This window comes from Stegastes partitus, unplaced genomic scaffold (genome assembly GCF_000690725.1).
Source record: "Stegastes partitus isolate 25-593 unplaced genomic scaffold, Stegastes_partitus-1.0.2 Scaffold3648, whole genome shotgun sequence".
In the NCBI taxonomy this organism is placed as follows: domain Eukaryota; kingdom Metazoa; phylum Chordata; class Actinopteri; family Pomacentridae; genus Stegastes; species Stegastes partitus.
In genome coordinates, this window is record NW_007581379.1 from 61,588 (window position 1) to 82,088 (window position 20,501).

The 20,501-nt window shown below is 42.3% G+C and overlaps 1 protein-coding gene across 1 annotated transcript; it reads left to right on the forward strand.

Moving 5' to 3' along the window:
- Positions 1 to 1,949: 1,949 nt before the first annotated feature.
- Positions 1,950 to 18,866, forward strand: LOC103376034 (acid-sensing ion channel 1-like). The gene is made up of 10 exons (XM_008306378.1): positions 1,950 to 2,591; positions 5,378 to 5,528; positions 6,679 to 6,806; positions 10,944 to 11,094; positions 11,201 to 11,257; positions 11,689 to 11,842; positions 12,066 to 12,157; positions 12,516 to 12,595; positions 13,147 to 13,218; positions 18,762 to 18,866. The coding sequence occupies exons 1-10, from the start codon at positions 1,950 to 1,952 to the stop codon at positions 18,864 to 18,866; spliced, it is 1,632 nt and encodes a 543-aa protein (XP_008304600.1).
- Positions 18,867 to 20,501: the final 1,635 nt, after the last annotated feature.

A 20,501-nucleotide genomic window follows, 5' to 3' on the forward strand; every position in this document is an offset into this window, starting at 1 on the left:
TAGGTTAAAGGTTTGATACAATGCGACCCTTTCACAACACGTCTGATGCTTCGCCTCCATTTTCTGGGTCACCAGGGAAACGAGTCCAGTTTGATATATGATTGGTGGACTGAAATGGAGCAACAGCAGAACTATAAAGTAAAAGTCAAAGATATGTTGAGGTGGAATGTATTTGTGATGCAAACAAACGCACTCAGGCGGAAAATATGTTTTCCTCAAAACATAATTGAGAATGCAGTTTCAGACGATTATATAAGATGCAAGGAGGTTCATTTCAGATACAACCATAATATCTTAAAACTGCAGGCTGTGGCTTTATGCTGATTACACGCTTCAAATACTTCCTGCCAGTGACCCTCTGCTGGACAGAAGCAGGCTAGCTGCTCCCTCATGTCGCTAGCCTATGCTAAGCTAAGAGGCAGTTGTGCTTTATATTTACCCAGATGCAAATATTTAGTTTATTTCTTCTTTAATTCCACCTACAATACAGATTTTATCACCAGTGATTTTATAATAAAATGTTATTAAAACATTCAGATCAGCTCTGGCATCTCTTCACACCTACATCAGTTTATTCAGTTAGATCTCCACCCTGTGAAGCTAACCGCTCATTTCCCGCTATTATTTATATATAACTGCATTGAATCCAGTTCTTGTAGAGCAGCCATCACCATCTAAACTAGCAAATGACACCTTCTCCCCCAAGAACACGCACCAATAAAACATTTCTGCCATTTTTCTGAACATTTTTATGGAGCCATATTACCACGGCTGTGATCAAGTTTTTTAAAAAAAATTCACATTACAGACCAAAAAGATTCCAGCTAACATCCTAATAATAAAAAATAAAATACTAGCAGTGTGCAGCTGAACATTCTGCCGGCAGAATCCTCTGATAATCTCAAATAAATGGAGCAAAGCACCTTTAATATCAGCCGGAGCCACATCTGCATGCAGCAGGATGTCAGCCCTCATTACGCCGTGTTTGTAAAATTCTATTTGAAAGTGGCAGGAAAGACGAAGTGGAAAATGTGCTGTAACAGATGTTTCTAAGCCATTTTAAAGAGGATTTTTGCTCCTGTTTTCCCACTAGCTGCCTCCTCTCAGTTATCAATTATATAGATACATTGATCCATGAGTGAGCTGCACATCCTTCAATATTAAACAATTTCAGACTCCATATTTTCCGTTGCAGAGTTTCTTTATCACAATTATCTCCTGTTTGATCGATACCAGCAGCCCCCCTCCTCTCTATACCATTGGAGGTCTACTTCATCACCGGAGGAAAACAATTTCATCCACTGGCTCCACCTCATTCTCCATTCGACTGTAGAGAGAGTGTGTGTAGGGGGGCAACAAGCTTTATATTCCTTTCTGCAGGCTTCAAGTCAACAGACTAAAAAGCATCTCTTCAATCTGTTGGAAAAAGGGAGGAGTTGGGTTCTGGGCAGCTACTGCACAAAGAGAGAAACCACCGAAATCTGCAAGTATTGTCTGGCACTGGAGAGGGAGATGGAGGAGTGAAAGATCTGAGCAACAGGGGTAAGCCTCTCCGGATTTTCAAAGTGATTACCTCTGGGAGTGAAGCCGTCGCTTACATCTGCAATTATCACGTCCATTTATCTATTGATGAAGGACTGGTGATAGTTACGCTGGATGTTTTTGTTAATAGAGTGATTCAGCTGTTTTTCCTCATAAAGGAATCATTATGTAAATCAATTTTACCTCCTCCAAGGAGCACACTTCCTTTCTTTATATCTTCACAGCAAAGTGTTTTCAAGCCTGAGCAGTGGGACAGCTGCACATTAGGACTCCAGTCGCTGCGACCTGGAATTTTTTGACACATAGACTTGTTTGGATATGATTGTGGAGAAAGCCACTGTGTGTAAATTGTAGTCCAGCGTGGACTCCTGCACTTGATAACGAAGCACTCGCCTCGACTCGCAATTATGGTTAAAGCACCCACGTCCGAATCAATCGCCCTGGGGCCGCACAAACCAAACGATGCCCCGGAGAGCACCCCTCAAAACAAAGGGTCCGGCTCGCTCACGACGACGTGGAAGGAGATCACGGTGAATTTCATCATGCGGACCAAGATCCACGGTTTGAAGTTCGTCTTCTCTCCGGACAAGACGAAACCGCAGCGAGTCGTCTGGATCCTGGCCTTCCTGCTGTGTCTCAGTCTCCTCTTCACCTGGTCCTGGAATCGGATCTTCTATCTGATGTCCTACCCCGCCATCACCAAGATCTACATGGTGTGGGCTCACAACATGTCCTTCCCCGCCGTCACCTTCTGCAACAAAAACGTGTTTCGAGTGTCCACCCTGACCAGAGACGACCTGTACCACAGCGGCTACTGGATGGACCTGCTGTATCCCAACCACACGGTGATAAACAGGAGCCTGTCCATCCTTAAAGACAACCACAAGCAGGGTCTCCTGAGTCTTCTGGACTTCAACAACTACACCCCGCCCCCTGATTATCGCATCAACACCACGGAGATGATGGGTCGGCTCGGTCACCAGCTGGAGGACATGCTGCTGGAGTGCAGATTTCGTGGGGAAACCTGCACCTACAAAAACTTCAGCACTGTATGTACAGAAAGAAAGATGGTGTTTGCCAGGTGTGGATACGAGTGTTGTTTACAAGGTGTATTAATAATTCATGCAAGCATTTGACAAAGCTCCCTTACAGCAGGCATTCTCTCAGGGTGTTTTAAGGTGTCGATGTTTCAAAGCTGTAAACAAGCCGGTCCTGTTTTAGCATGACAGCTTCTCCCTCATTAAACTCGAGGTTTTCAAAAAGTCACTCAAGATGACAAATACGACGTCGTCTTTGTGTCGAGGCGGAAGATCGTCATTGTGTGCCTGCTTTAGGATTTTTTTCCCCAATTTCTCATGCGTTTGTTCTCGCTGACGAATCTCTAACCTGTGACAACAATGTTAAGGAAGGAGAGAAAAAAAGAGCATTAATAATTCAGACATCATAAATCAGTCTGAATTAAAATTTTATCTCCTCTAATGAAACATCTGTAGGGCATGAGGAGGATATGCTTCAAAGAATACAGCTTCCCCATTTGAAGAACACGACTCAGATCTATCACAGCCATTCGTTTTTGAATAACTGAACCGAGACGGCGAGTGACATTTGCAAACCTCGGTCCCACACCTCCGGATGATGCTAATATTTTTTAGTAAATACTTTCGGCACAAACCGGTCGCTTATCATTAGTAAGTATTCGCGAGGGTGAGAAGTGGTAAAATCTCTGCAGCGGTAAGTATGCATGCCGAGTGACAGAATAATTTAAACCTGGGGACACACATGTAGATTTAAAACCCTAACCTGTCACAGGCTTCACATTTAACTACTTGCCTTTGCGTATGCGGCTCCCTGCCATAAAAATAAAACATGTAACTGCGACAGCTTCAACTGCCTGAGACATTTGAAATGTAAAGTCTTTGCCCGCTGCAGGATGTCAGCTGCCCGTGGTGGCTTTTCTGCTTTTGCACAAACCAGTGGACGATAAAAAAAAAAAATCAGTCTTCGTGGCCAAAAAATGATCCTAATTGGGATTAAGGTTAACCTCTAACCCTCGCTGTGCCGTGCTGTTGCATGTTAAGCAACTCGTGGTGCAGCTGTGATGCGACATTTCATCCAACCTTAAATGTGACTCTTTAAAAACAGCCACTAGTTAGACAGTTTCTAGTCACTTTGCAGACCTCATTATATAGCCAGCAGGGAGAAAGCAACAAAGCTCAGCCTTATCTGTCTGAGCTGCATGTAAGTCTGTCTGAGTCTGGACATGGAACACTGACTCTGATCTCTGGAGATCCGCTCCGCCATGCCGGTTGAGTTTTTGCCAGCAGCTCTCTTGCCATGACCTCATCACAGCGGATATTGATGAAAACTGACCATTAGATGGAATTTCTGTCCTCCTCGGTGCAGTGTGTTCTCCTGGAAACGTGGCGAACAAAGAAGTGCGTCTCAGCGGGACACGTTTTGTCGGGGGGCTGCACTGGGAGCAGGAAGAATATTTGGACAGCTGTGATCATTAAAGCAGAAATTGCGGCTCCATGTAGCAAATTATGCTTTAATCTTTGCAGCAGAGGGGTTGGAGGAGATAAAAAAAAATTTGAATTTTATGAGCAACGCGGTGCCTATTTCTGAAGCTGAACCACGAGTCGTTTTTGCAGAATACTGAGCTGTTATGTTATAGGATTCGTGGCACTGCAATATTAATAATATGAACTTCAAAAGCAGCCCAGTTCATGGGAGTTTTGAATTTGATGCTGGAAAACAAATTGATAAATTGCCCAACAGTGGAATTTAAAGCACATCAATTCAGATGTTCAGTATAATTTCACTCCAGGTTTTCAGCAGCCTGAAGGATTCACATGTTTCTGCTTTTCTTTGCTTTCTCAGTTTTCTTGCATAGCTGTGACTCATGCCATTTTAATGTGTGCTGTGAGTACAAACAGCAGAATGTAATTATGATGACTGGAGTACGACCACTGATCCTGACGCTGCAAAGTTTTCAGATTGTGTTGAAGCACACGGGGAGCAGACGTGTTCTCTGTTCTCCAAGTGTTGCATGACCAATCTGATAGTCTTATCTCAAATTGATAAACTTATCTTGAACTTGCTCCATCCCTCAAGGTTTATTTGTAATTTCAAGCTTTCTTAGTCTTTATGCAAATGGTGGCTCGAGTTCAATTTAAAATGTCAACACTTCTAATCACGATTCAGATTTATTTTTTTTCACTCGTTTGGCGGAGGACTGAGAATTTTCCAGTCACAAGTAAAACCCATAAAACTGAACAAATGTCATCCGCGAGCACTGAAGCAAAAGCTGAAAATAAATAACTTGAGCCAGTTGGATTAATTAAATCAGGAAGATATCTGGCGCGAGTAAACCTACTGTAGTGATTGCACATCAAACGCTAAGTACCGCTGAGCTTCGCTGGCATGGGCTCGGTCTCTTAAGAAGTTTGTAAGGCAAGACACACACAAATGCATTTTACAAACCCAATTTGGAGTTTGTTTGTGTCCAGAGAGCTTCAGATGTTTCTCATTTAATGACGGCAAAATAGTACATTCACTCCGCATTACTCAGGGGAAATTTGGAGTGAAATTGGGTAAAGATTGATAGCTGCTGCTGCTGAGGGGCGCTCATTAATTCCTCAAATCAGAGCCAGGTGCCTTGTTTAAAGCCTGTGCTGCTTTTCTCTGATTATCACAGAACCTCTACAATGATTACCAGCGCACAATTACAGACTGACATGTAATAGATCCTGTGCCGGCGCACAGTTTGCCACGGTGCAGACTTTTCATTGACACTCCCGTTTCTTTCTGTGTTCCCCTTTTTTTGTTTCCACAGATTTACACTCGCTACGGGAAGTGCTACACTTTCAACTCGGGATTGGACGGCAACCCTTTGCTGACCACGTTAAAAGGCGGCACGGGCAACGGCTTGGAGATCATGTTGGACATCCAGCAGGATGAATACCTGCCTGTTTGGGGAGAGACAGGTCAGTGCGGCTCCAGGCGCTACTCTGACATTTATGGAAGCACCTTAACCTCTATTATAACCTGCATATCTCGTTGGTTTACCCCAGAAAGGCCAGTAATTCTTCTAGTTTTATTATCTCTATAACACGTGGCTATATCCCATTATTCTATTGACTTTCCAAGGTCTTATATTTGCTTTATTGATAAACCTTTGCATCCTTGAAGTCCACACAGACCTGACGTACGGCCATGTTTAATATAATCCTGACATGTTTCTCCAGGTTTACATCAGACCTAATAAACTGCATTCACTGACTTATTGTTTCCCGTTTACGGTGGGAAACAACATCCTCGGACCACACAGCATGTCGTAAATCTGTGGCTGTAAATTTGTTTAATATCGGACCAACACATGAATATACAGTTGAAGCCAGAAGTTTACGTACACTGTGTAAAAAGACACAAAACCTTTTCTTTCTCATTATCTGGGGTTGATTCACACATTTCAACCAGAACACTTCATCTCTGGGTCACAGAACCGTCTCCTTCCTGAGCCTATGATGGCTGGACATTCCCATGGTGGTTATACTTGATAGAACTGTTTGAAGAGATGAACGTGGAACCTTCAGGCATCTGGACCAGACTGGTGGAGATCCACAGTTCTCTTCCTGATGTCTTGGCTGATTTCTTTAGATGTTCCATGTTGTCAAAAAAGGAAGCAGCATGTTTGAGGTGTGCCTTAAAATACATCCACAGCTGTGCCTCCAATTAACTCACATGTGTCAATTAACCAATCAGAAGCTTCCAAAGCCATGACATCATCATCTGGGCTTTCCCAAATAGTTTGAAGGCATCTTAGTGGATGTAAACTTCTGACTTTGTAGAAAGTCATAAAAATTCTCTCTCTCATTATTCTGGCGTTTAGCAAATAGAAATAATGTTGGTGATCCTGACTGACCTGAAACAGGAAAAGTTTAGTCTGATTTAATGTCAGATAGTGAGAACAAAAAAAAGGTTTTATGTCTTTTTATACACAGCTTCTGGTTTCTACTGCATCAGCTTCCAACACCAGGTTTATCCACATTCTGTCACCGCTAGCAGAACGCTAAACAGCCCAAATGGCAGGTTTCCGTAGCTGTTGTTATGTTTTGTGGCGTGCTGTATCCACAGATGAGACCTCCTACGAAGCAGGCATCAAGGTTCAGATCCACAGCCAGGACGAGCCGCCCTTCATTGACCAACTGGGATTTGGTGTGGCCCCTGGCTTTCAAACTTTTGTGTCATGTCAGCAGCAACTGGTACCTAACGTTCAGCCTCCTCCCTCCCCTCCGACCTCGAACCTCGTTTGCTTCCATTCTATGTTTGTCCCGAAACCCTCGCCAGCCGGCGTCCATCCCCTCTGTGTCACGGAGCAAAATCAGACCATCGATCGACCTCGTGTGGGAAGAGTGCAATTAAAGATGTTACATAAGCGTCCTGTGAATCTGCGTACAGTGAATGAAGCCGAGGGAACGTAGCAGCCAAGTAATACTGATAGAGCCGGGCCAAGTCGTGATTGGCTGCCAGAATACGAGCATACTGCGCTTATCAGAGCCAAAAGAACCTCAGACTGCACAGCATGCAAAAATATATGGCAGCTCAGGGTGTTTGTTTTACTTTGCATATTGAGTCTTCACTACTCTTAGCCTGCGAAGGGAAAAAAAATATGAATGCAGCTTTTTGACTGCTGTGAAAATCGTCTCCAGTGGCATCCATTCAGAGAGACAGCAGAGAGAAAAAAAAACTGTGAGGAAGGATTCACACAAGCACGATCAGCAGGCTTTAATCATCGGAACTTTAATCAATAAAGAGGAAAAAAAAAACACTCGTTTACAGTTTTTGAAGATAGATTTAACAATTTCTCATAATTGGCAGCAGCGTTTAGCCGAAAAAAGCTCTAAAGGCTCGCTATAAATAACAAACTCCTCCTGAAGACTCGGTGCGTCTGCAGGAAAAGCCTTTTAAAGTCATCATAATGTTATCGATGTCAGTTTGAGGCATTTAAAGAAGCCCGAGTGCTTGTCATCGCATTAGTTTGCTGCACCATTAGGTGAGAAGGATGACCCCCGGCTATTTTAAAGACACGTTTTAAATTGCACTGTGATTTACGCGCGCGGTGAAAAAGGGTGTTTTAGCGCCGTTATGAAGGGAAGCAGAGCGTCCTGTGGCGGGTTTGTTGACTGTAGCGGGTTAGACCCGACGCCGCCATCGGTGAGGGATGAAAAGTGATAATTGCAGTTAAGCCCAAATTGATTGAAAGCCTCGTGTGCAAGGTCTGAACGCCGAGCTCACATGGATTTCCAAATGTAATGAAACTGTACTGCAATTATGTGATATTGCTGAGGGAACAAATTCCAATTGTGCCTCTTTTGTCTACATGAAACAGTCTTTGATTTTCAAACGGAAGCAGTGACAGAACAGAGAAATATCCTGCGACTAACAGTCAGAACCCACTCTGTAAGTCACAAGGAAATGGCGGCGGTGCCACAAAGGATTTCAGGTTTTGCGATGATTACCTTAGAGATCAAGTGTATTTCTGTATTGTGCTGCGGGCGCATGAAAATTTTCTACTGCATAATCAGTTCCTGTGAAGTCTTTAAGTAATGGGTGCTCGAGCAGTAAATCAAATTCGTTTCTTTAGCATTTAATTAAGCCTAATTTAAATGATTTTGCTCCCTAAAGTTAATCGTCTTGGTCAGTTTGTCAGCATGAGATAAATGATCAAGTAAACTCGTCTCCGTCCTCGTTCAGCAGAATAACATGGGATGATGGAGGCAGAGTTCTGGTCTCGTCAAACAGACACTTGGACACCACAAAGATGACAAATTTTATTTTTTTGGGAAGCTGCTTTGAAATATATGTGTGTCTCTCTTTTCTCTCTGGAAATGTGTTTTTTTTTTTATTGCTCCAAGTGTACCATCATTCAGCCATCTCCAAGCAGGGAATCCGCTCTATTAATCAGCATCAGCGAGTTTCCTTAAGAAAGCCAAAGTGCGTGGATTGTCATTTATAACCGCGACACCAGCGCTCACACCAGTGACAGCTAAAAAGACATGTTTATGGCCTAAAGGATGTGCTGAATTAATTAGACTGTCATTAAAGTCTAGCCGGCATTCATTTCACTACAGTGGCACTGCTCTCTGTGTAATAATAGGATGAAGCACTTATGATCCTTTTCATTTGTAAATCGTCCGTCAGAGGAGTTTAATTTTTAATATGGAGGCTTTGACTTGTGTTCCCACAGAGAAACTTTTGAACTACATTTACGTAACGCTACGTTCACTCAAGCTCGAGTGAAAGTGAGACTTGTGAGAATGGCTGAATGACACCTCACCGGTCCTGATAGCGGTGCTGCTGCTCCGCTGACGACAGGATGTTTTGTCCGGACCGGGTCGACCTCTTTCTGTCCCTTGCCTCACTGTTGCACCTCTTGTACTCTGATAATGATGTGGGCTGTGTTCCCTCACCCCTCGCCCTATAGATGAGACGTCCTATGAGGCCGGCATAAAGGTACAGCTTCACACTCAGTCAGAGCCTCCTTTCCTCCACGAGCTGGGCTTCGGGGTCGCCCCCGGCTTCCAAACCTTTGTTTCCACCCAAGAGCAGAGGGTAGCGTATGACTGACTGGGCTTGCTGCATGCCGCAAAGTACTGTATTGTTAAATAGCTCCACACTCATTAACACTTTCATCCGCCGGTCCTCCCTCAGAGGAGCCGATCCATCCGCCCCCCTTCTGTGGCTGAAGCAACCACATGCAACGGCATCTGCAGTCTGTCCTTGTCGTCATTGTCCTGTGTGTTTAGGAGACGCCGCTAAAGGCCAGCTAATGTGTATTGTTCCTTCGAGCCACTCATCCAAGTCTGTATCTTCATCGAAGCTGCTGTTTGGCTTTACCCTCTCACTCTCATGTACGGTTCTGTTCACATTTTTTCTGTTTGTTTTGCTTTTATGTGTTATCGGGGCGATCCGCTGGACCACTAATGTCATCTGGAGGGACCAGACGATGTAATTCATTAGGTTTTATTACCCACAGGGACTCTGGCTTCACTTTATAGTCTAGCATATACAGCAGCAGGGTTTTTTTTCCTTCTTCTTTATCGCCAGTGTAGCTCCAGTTATGAAATTCTGCAGGCTAGAAATGGAACTTAATCCCGTTTGCCAGTTTAAATCCACTCCTCCAACGAACTGCACTCTATCTCTGTCACTTTTCATTGACTAAACGACCGTTCGACTGTCAGGGTTAGCCCGGTTAGAGCTGGTGGAGATTATTGGGAATTATACAGTGCACCTTAATGAGACAGTAGCAGCACAATTCCTCTGTGAAGTTTGCCAGGAGGAAGCCCCTGGCATCGATTGTTGGCCCGCTCCCACTGCAATTAGTACCTATGCGCTCCAGTACGCCAGCAAACATCGCCGGCCTTCATAAATAATTGGTTTACTCTGCTAGCGAAAGTAAGTATTAGGCATTCATTATCATAAAGTGGCGTAAACAAGACACTTAAAGGGAGCTGAAACGGTTAGAGGTCAGCTTGTTCGGTTCACCAAAAAGGAGCTGCTTTAATGTCTTGAGGAGTGCTGCTAATGGACGCCTCACACGGGGCACATTTCTGAGGTTTAGAGCTCAGTGCCAACCGAATCCTTAACATTCACTCCTTAAATATTCCTCAATAATGGATTCATTAAGATAGCCCCGAGTTCCTCATAAATATAATGACCTGCTCTTCACCTTTTAATGAGACTTCTCCCTCTTAATGAGACGGCTGTACATCACATCTTCACTCTCATTGTGCGGTAGTTTTATAACAAACTCTCCTGTGTGCAGACCAGAAAATATAACCAGCTAATCCACACGTTTGTTTCTAGAGCAGTGGGTTCGTTAGTCCTGCGTTAAATATCCTGCTGTGAAACCGGATGTTACTCTCTGTATGATGTCTGTGGAAGTCATTTAATTGTTCATCTGAAAGGTGTGAACTGTTCACTGTTCTGTTCTCGGGGTTGTTAAAATTTGTCCATTGATTGTGGTGTCCTGTCTGAAACTACATATCTTACAGATTCCTCTTAAGCCTGACTCTATTCCCATGGTACTCTGCTTTCTACCGGGGACTAGACCTGCATCAGTAACGTTCTGCATGATGTCTGCTTGCTTCTGTACATGAGCAGTAGTGTCGCTCCGACTGGACGTTTTGCACCAGTATTGTCTCAGTGCACATTTTCATTGAAATGCTTTTGTATTATTATTTTTTTTTCTTTCTGTTGTTGTTATTTTTGAGACATTTGTGTTGGGTTTTTGTCAGCTTGTTGTCTCCTTTTGTTGCGCTGGGCTTGCATTATGTTACACGCTGTAATCCTGTGCGCTCGTATACTGAGGGGAAAACATGTGCCGTTTGCTCTTTCAGCTTCAGTACCTCCCGCCGCCTTGGGGAGATTGCAAATCTACTCCCATAGACTCTGAATACTTCTCCACGTACAGCATCACCGCATGCCGCATTGACTGTGAAACCCGGTACCTGCTGGAGAACTGCAACTGCAGGATGGTTCACATGCCGGGTATGAATTCAGAGCGCCTTGACCTTTGAGAAACCTTCCAAGTCCTTGTGTCCTGATGTACTATTTAAGTCCGTATTGATTTTCACTTATGTGTTATTTCAAACAGGGACCTCCACAGTTTGCACACCTGAGCAGTACAAAGACTGTGCTGACCCGGCCTTAGGTGAGCCCACACACTTTATTGCACATAAATTATTGGTGTGATATCTTTGTGCAGCGGCGCCATGAGCCTATTGCTTGCCTCGCGATGATACTTATGCAGCAGCTTTAACTTGAAAATTACTTTAATAACGCTGAAGCAAAAATAATAAAAGTAAAATTATTGTTTAAAAATTCCATTAGGGAGATTTGTGATGTGTCTACGCTTCACAGATACCAAATAAATCCCACAGAGTTTTTTTTTTCCTCCCCTCCCTTCCTCTTCTTTCCTCCTCTGTGTTACGGCTTCAGTCATTATTTGCTTTCATGGAAAGTGAACGATGGCAGCGATTGTAGCTCCTGAGATATTTTTAGCAGAAACTTGAGAGCGTCTGTGTGCAGGTTTGTTTGGTTTCTTCATAGTGATTTTTTTTAAATGACTCTGATCATCCACAGACTTTTTGGTAGAGAAAGACAACGATTACTGTGTCTGTCAGACCCCCTGCAACATGACTCGCTATGGCAAGGAGCTGTCCATGGTTAAGATCCCCAGTAAGGCATCTGCTAAATATCTGGCTAAGAAATTCAACAAAACTGAGCAATATATCGGGTAAGTATTCTTTAGTCAGTCATGTAGATAATGGCCTCTTCTCTTTTTTCTTCTTCCTGTTGATGGATGGATGTACTGTGGCGCAGCATGACCCGAGTCTCCATCGTTCACCTTCAATGTAACAATAATGAAAGAGACTTACACAGGAAATGTGAAATATCATGAGCTGTGATGTGAAACCAGCGGAAGTGAAGTCACGTTGGCTGTGCTCTTGTCTCTCCAGAGAAAACATACTGGTCTTGGACATCTTCTTTGAGGCTCTAAATTACGAGAAGATCGAGCAGAAGAAGGCCTATGAAATCGCAGGGCTCCTCGGTAAGCTTCATGTTCATTGTGACAAAAAAACTGGTTGACCTCGGTATCTGCGCCCTCAGCGGGACCCCCCCCTCGCTGCCGCCGCACATTTCACATCGTGTGTTCACGCCCGCTGCTTTGAGGTTTCCTCTTTGAACTCGCCAAACAGCCTGAGCACATTTTCATAATCTGATGCTCTTGCGAGGGCGGCCGGGTTTGGGTCTGATGAAGGAGCCGGAGCTGGATGGACGTTTTTTGACAACTCTGCTCAGATTTCTGGGAGAGATACAGAATGGGATGTGACAGCGTGGGGAATGGCTTCACGCACCATTGTTCCATCAGCGTACCTGCACATATCTGTTGATCTGTCGTTCTCCAGGTGACATCGGAGGTCAGATGGGGCTGTTCATCGGAGCCAGTGTTCTGACAATACTGGAGATATTTGACTACCTATACGAGGTAAAGTCGAATTAAAACGTACATGTCTTTGCACTAACTCCATTCATTCTTGTCATAGTGTAAATAAAGGCAAGTTTTTTAATCATGTGGCTAAAATTAATCTCAGATATCCTTCCTGTGTTGAGCTGCTAATGTTCATTCGTTGAGGTTTTGGGAAATGCGTTTCTTGCTTTCCTGCTGAGAGTCAGATATGAAGACTGATAGCACTCGGGAGGGGACAGGCGAGCCAGGAGTCGTCTACCACCTGGAGTCTTGTTGTTACCGCGAGGTTGCAACACAGAATTGAATCAGGAGGTCATTGTGTCTGACTTGAAAAATATTCTGGAGCGCAGCCTCCTGTGAAGCAGCACATCATTGCTTTTGTTTTCCTGCAAACTCACAGTTTACTTTGCGAGCTTCAGGAGTGCTGGCAGGTGGATTTTATTGAAAGAAATCAGCGCGGTATCGATCCTGTCCACTCAGCGAGGAAGCAGATAAACGCATTTCCCCAAACGTTGATGTGTCCCACCTGTGATTGATTCTAACTGCTGTGTTTCTTCTTTTGCGTCCAGGTGTTTAAGGATAAGGTTTTGGGTTACTTCATACGCAAGAAACGACCACAGCGTTGTCAGAGCGACAATCTGGTAATTTTTAAGTCTCTCCGAATGCACTGGACTGAATGAAATGTTTCAGATAAGCTCAGGACCGACGACAAACAACAAAATGTCTGCTCGCACTCGAAATGCTTTTAATGAACGGCACCAGAGAGAAAAAGCAGCCTCGTTATATAATCATTAGTTTCCTGTGCAGAAACAATATTTTATTTTTCTGGAGAAACATAATCATTAATTATACATACGCATGGCTTTTATTGCACGGCGTGAATGATGCATAATCAGTGCATTATTACAGCATAACTTAATTACCAAAGATGACAGAAATCCACACGTGGATGCAGATGAGTATTGACAGAGAACAAACAGACTCTGGGACCTGTTTTCTCAGAGAGTGTTTTTCTATTTACTATCCTTAAACCTCAGCGTGTGGACAATTAGGAGTGAAATGTCTGCTTTCAGTTAACTTTTATTCATGACTCATAAGCTGCTCTTATTATCAGCGGCCCTTATCTCGGTTAGTCCCACACACGAGCCCACTCTGTCAGTGTTTACACAACATACAGTAGCTGGTGGATGTCACCCTCTTTACTGTAATCGCTGCTCGCTTAGAGGAGCTGCTGCTGCTATTCTCGGGTTTGGCCACTTATTGTCTGATTAGAGGAAACTCACAGCGGATTCATGTGAGAGCAGAAGAACGAACGAGATTAAAGGTCTGGAGATTTTATTAACATCTCATGATTAACTTGTTTTTTTTTAATCGTCAAAGCAATACAACCAATTTATGGTTCTAATGTAAAGCGGAGTAATGAAAGGCACTTCTGCAGCTCTAAATCACAGCGTTTCTGTGGAGGCCAGCGGTTTAACACCAGAGGCGACGCTCCACTCCCCCGGACTGTTATTTAAGCTTTAAACAGGCCGGTTAAGAGATGATTTATAACAGAAATGCACCTTCTTAATATTAGCCATCAACAACACGGCTGAATAAAACCCAAAGATGGAAACGCTGGTTCTACCGGCTGCAGTTGTAGAAACGTTCCCGTCCTCGCTGCACTTTAAAAAGTAACTGTTATTTTAAGTCAGATTTTTAATCAACGCTATTGATCGTATTGTTCTGAATGGCAGTCGTAAATCTTGCTCGGCTGGAGTGTAACCAGTAAATAAATAAAGAAGTCCTGAAGAGACACACGAGGAAGTTGCTCGGATCCGAAGAAGCATAATGACGATGAATCATTTTATACTAAAGTGTAATTATTAGCAAAGATCTGAAAAATTACATTTACATATGAAAAAACACATTAATTTGCCTTTAAAAGACATAATAATAATGTAATCTAATATAATGGTTATTAGGTGTAATTTTAAGGGTTGCTCTTTAAAATACTGAAAATATCTGTTAATCTACAATTATTACATTTTGAAAAATCTGTAGAAAAATATTGAAAATTGTAAAATTACTGTTAAATATGTAGAAACACAATGAATTGTCTATAAAAAAAAAACATAATATGGCTATAATCCTATATTATGGTTCATTGATGGTAATTTCAGGGGTAAAACCTAAAATTACAGAAAAAAATGTAAATCCTTTCCTTGTTTTATCGCAAAACGGGAAAAATCTGTAGAAGAGTATTTTTTCTGTAAAATTACTTCTTTTTTTTAGCAGTGTACATATCAAGTAAACACATGTTGAAAAAAAGAGAAGAAAAAGAAGAAGCACAGGGCTGCACATAACTACCAGCTTCTCTAGTTTGTTTTTTGGGATGTTACAGCAAATAACTGAAATGATGAAGAATCTAAAATCAGAAGTGAAATATTTCTGAGTGTTTTTTGAAGCAGTTTATTTTAGCGGATAATTTTATTCTCCATTTCTTTTTACAAATTATTTCTTATTTTATGATAATTTTATTCTTTATTCAACACTATTAATGACCGTTGCTTTTTAAAAATTAGCATTATTTTAGTACTGAGTGCCCATAAAGTTCTTCAGTGGGACGACCTGAGACCTGAGTGGGTACCACAAGGCCACAAACAGTTCCTGTAAAAACTGTTCACCTCCGTTATAAGTTTTTATCCTTCTCTGTCCTTTCTACATTGAATCCTAGTCAATTTAATTAGGCTTTGATGAGCAAAAAAAAAAAGACTAAAAATGACTCTTTCATGTCAAAGTGAAAACATTTTTTAATTTTTTTTACAAACTAATGTCAATTCATAAAACAGATTTACAAAAAAAGTAATTCATGAAGTATTTACTCCTTTAAGTCAGTATTTAGTCGAGGCAGCAGGTGAGCCTGTGTGGACAGATGTCAGTCAGCTGAACATCTGGACACTCCAGTTCCACCTCGTTAATCTTTGCAAATCCGTCAGGTTGCACCGGGTCAAGCAACATGTTTTAAATTGACCGGAGGTCTGGACTCCAGCTGGACCGCTCCAGAACATTCACATTAACATCTTCTCCCAGGTCATACTTATCATGCATCAGGTTGTCCTCCAGGATTTCTCTACACTTTGCTGCATTTATTTTACTTTCTACCTTTATAAGCCTTCCAGGGCTGCTGCTGCTGTTTAGAGACCATTCCCACATCATGATGCTGCCGCCGCCGTGCTGAACGGTGGGGATGTGATGTCCACCAAACATGGTCCAGTCCGATGGCCAGAAAGTTCAATTTTGGTTTCATCAGACCAAAGAATCTTCTTCCAACCTGGATTTATAAGCTTTCTTTTTAACACAAGCTTTCTCTTTGCCACTGTCCCATGAAGCTTTGACTGGTGAAGAGCAGGTAACAGCTGCTGTATGGAAGCTTTTCACTGCTTCAGGAGTCTTGGTAGATCTTCCCCACGAGCCTCTTTCTTGCCCAGTCGCTCAGATTTCGAGGACGGCCCGCAAATGACCACATATGCAGATATTCCTTACATTTCTTAACAATGGATTTAACTTTACTCCAAGGGTTTCAGATTTCCTCGTATCCGACCCGACTTGTGCTTTTCAATGAGCTCAGAGTGTTATTTTGTCTTCATGTAAATATTTATGCAACCATTTATTGTATATTTTAAAAACAGAATGAGTTCCTTTGTAGGAATCTGTTTTCACTTTGATATGAAAGAGGCAAAAAGTAAAATTAAACTGAGCATGATTCAACATTAAAAAGATATAAACGGGAAAACGTCCAAAGGGCTTGAATGCTTTCTGTTGGCACCATACGTCCAATCTACACTTCAGATCTTGGCTGAACTGAAAGCTTCCTCGTCCACGTTTCTCTCTCTACTGTCCCCATGAAAATGAAGGCAAAAATTCCTAAACATTAATTTTTTTTTACTAGGTTGTCAAGCTAACGCCAGTCTCATTTCACATTTCCATTCAGTGAAAATAGGACTTAATATCTAAATCTAAATGCAAATCCAGTTTTTAATCCATTTCTTTCTTTTGAACATGTGAGTGTGACTCAAGTGTTGAAGAACAGAAGCCACTAATCCATCTGTGCAGGTCACTGTAGGGGAGGATCATTAACAAAACGAGACATTTCTTCTTTTCTGGTGCTGTTATAATGACACACACACAAAAAGCATTTAAGCAGATTTCGCTAAGTGCAGACATTTTCTTTTGTCCCTGAGTTTATTAAATCCTCCAGTTTGCATCCAGCTTTCTTGGGAGAACGTTGGCAATGCAAGCTGTGTTGTGTTTCCCAGACGGCATGCCGACCAGGTCGACCCCAGTTCTTCTTCATGTGTGTTAAGAGTTCGTGGCTGCATGACGATCCTGCATGCTCAGTTGCATCGGGTTCAGGGTTGAGTTTGTTAGCAAGAACAGATGGAGATGTTCATTGTCTTTCTGCAGAAGTGGAGATATATGCAGTAAGCTTAGTCCAACACGAGGGGAATTGTTAGAGTCTGGTTTCACAAGGATCAGGAGTAAAACAGTGGAAGAGGAAGCGTTGATATGTAGAGCATGTCATGCTTTTACATAGTGTGATATTTACTGTATTCTACTCCATCCATGTCATGTGTTCACCTCCTTACAATAACCCATCTCCTGTACTTTCTTTCTCTCATGTCCAAAAACCGTTTTTTTTTTTTTCCAACTAGTCCATTGTCATATCTCCACTCAAACAACCTGACAAGGAAGTAATTTAATGCTTTATTAGACTTTCATTTTCTTCAGCGGTCTTCAACAGCTGACACTTGCCTTCCCTGCTTATTAAGAAAAACCCTCAGATTTCGTTTTGAACGTCCAATTTCCTTAAGTGCTTCTGCAATATCGCTGAAGGGAAATCGCTTCTCTCTCCCTCAGAAGTTGAACTGATAGCATTTTACATTGTGTTTTATTTTCATTTCAGTCACCCTCACCCATCTTTCTTTTCATCATGTCTATTCCAGGAGTTTCCAGAGAACCCAACCAGCCCTGGTGTCACGCCTAATCATGCCCCCAGGTAGCACACCCCATTGATAATAGATGCTCCCTCCCATGCTGTCCCTCTCTTTCATACATACCTGCGACCATCTCATACATCATTTCCTCAGTGGTTACAAATGATTTGGTTGGCAGTCAGCAAAAGAGGGATGATTATCCAACTCCAGCGAGCATTTTAATACCTACCGCCATGTCAGGACAGGTTAGTTGTGGTGTGTGTGTCTGTATTTATTGGAAGACATCAGTTGGTTGGATTCTCCAAACGCATAAAGATTTTACTCTCTGCACTATGCAAAACTTGCTCCTTCCACTGAATAATGATGCTTTTTCTCTCCTCCTCCCTCCCCCCATAGGGTAAAGCGCAGAACTTCCGTGAAAACAGATTACATATTTATCGAACTGTGCAGAAAAAGCCGAACCACATGAGATGTATTTGTTTCCCTGCAGCACAGAGGTCCGTTTAGAGGCCATGCATTTGAGGCTCGTGCCCGATAACATCGCTAGATGCATTACTTTGTGATGTTATCGCAGGTCTGCATGCAGTGAGTTTGCACAAAACATAAACGGTTCTTTGTCTGCCGGAATAGCCATTTTTGCCGTCGGGACAAGCCAGTGTTATCGGCGGTTATCTACTCAATAAGCAACTTTGCACATAGAGGGAAATGCAGACATATGTGGATGTGTTCAACCTCCAGAGCTGCAACAATTTGACGTGCTAGTGTAAAATCAGGACTAAAAATCTGCTGTTTTCTTTCTCCTCTCCCTCCTCTCATCCATCTTACCCCACCGTCCCCTGATTTCTCTTCTCACTGCCTGTGAAACATATGCAATGTGGCTGATCTCGGAAACCCCAAATCTGTTGTGTTCATCGCCTCATCATCGTCTACATATGTTTCTGTCATCCACACTGAACAACCCGTCCTTGTTTCTGAGGCGACAACCATCATCTCCCTCATTTTTTTTCTGTTTACGCTCAATTTCTCCTGATTTTTTTTCCCCTCCCTCCTCCAAATCGCGCTCATTTCACCTGTGGCTCTTTTTAAATTTATTTTTCCATCATCATCGCCATCATCATCATCATCATCATCACCACCACCCCCCACATCGCTCCTCCCTTAACCCGGTTGAACTCGTCTCCCCTCCTTCCCTCCCTTCTCTCTTGCAGAGCACCTGTGACACCCTCCGGAGTCACTCGGACAGTCTCGGATTCACGCCGAACATGTTACCTCGTCACCCGACTTTAGGCAACTTCGAGGAGTTTGCTTGTTGACAACATAAAGTAGGGGTTGGTCGGCGGGCGGGCGGGCGGGCGGGGCGGCACATCCGGGAACTTGACAGTAAACTGTGAAATAATTTATGTATTTAACAGAACAAGGGTTGAGTGTATACTCAAACATGCATAGTACAGTTTATCAATGCCTGAATAGAAATAGAATACTATCATCAGACAAAAAAAAAACAAACAACAACAACAACAGAGAGACCACTTCCAAAACAGAACTCAGGTTTAACTGCCATGTCGAGGCGTCAATGTTAATTTATTCATGTTTCATTATGTTGATTTGTTTTTGTTTTTGTTTTTTTTCCAGTCACTTAAGAGTATACAATCAGTGAAGATAAATGTGTCCAAAAAAAACAAAACAAAAAAGGGATTCTGACCTGTGTTGAGATGAGTTCTACGTGATACTGCTGTGGTAGTTTTGCTGTACATCAATCAATCGCAAAAAAATATATAAAACAAAACACAAAAAAAACCTGTGGATTGGTACGTGTAGCAGCGTTTGTTATCGGTGTCCGGCATCTAACCGATGCCGTGTCCAGTGACCTTATATTCTACATGTCACCAGTTTTAACAGAAGAGCCTTTTCTTTGTTTCTCGGCTCCACTTTATTGAGCTGATTGTTGGTTAAAAGAGCTACTCACACCTGATATAAACACTAGACTAGTGTTTCATGTTGCCTTTTGCTACTGTGAGGCTTTAAATTGCCTCATGAATTAGATGACTGTGCTTGAATTAAAGAAAAAAAAAAAAAAAAACAGGAGGAACTTGATTATTTGTACATATGCAAGTATTAGATTTAGTTTCCCACGGATCCTGGGATGACTGCTGATGCTTACGTTGACTTTATTTTTTTTTTTACATGCAGTAAGAGTGAGAGAAGCGAGTCGAGAGGCCAAAAAGGCAGATGATTGTATGTTTATACAGCCGACGTTTCGATTTCTATCACCCGTTTTTAGATTAGTGTTGCTCTGCTGACGGTCACAGAAAAAACTGCTAATACTCAGCCGGCTGTAGAGGTTGGCCCTTGTTTCCATCAGATTCATTTAAACAGAAATAATGCAAAGTTCCTTTGCCTTTTCCTCAATAATTTCTCATCACAGTGTCTTAAAGGTATTCATCAGCACAATCCCCTGTGATAGTAATCTATTCTCTATTGAACACAAGAGTTTAAAAGGCTTGCTGGTGACATTCCTAAACTTGACAGAAATTTGTAAATACCCACAATCAAATGCCATGAAGAAATTCTGCACCACTCATACGAAACATTTGTCAGATGCATAGACATGTATATGTATATGTACACACACACACACACATATACATATATATGTATATAAACATAGATATACAGTACATAGATTTAAAAATAAAAGGTGTTTCTTCATCTGTTTCTTACACCAGAAGGAATTTGCACTTTCTATCTGGGCGGACCGTAAGTGTCTTTGAGTTTCTGGTGATTACAACACGACCGAACAGATCGTATTAGGTACAAGAGAATTTGCCTCAAAGCATCGAAACCACCTCATCGCCATTCAGTTCGGTTGATTTCTATTAGAAATGCATTGTACAATTTTACCACTGTATTCTATTATTATTATTATTATATTATTATTATTATTACAG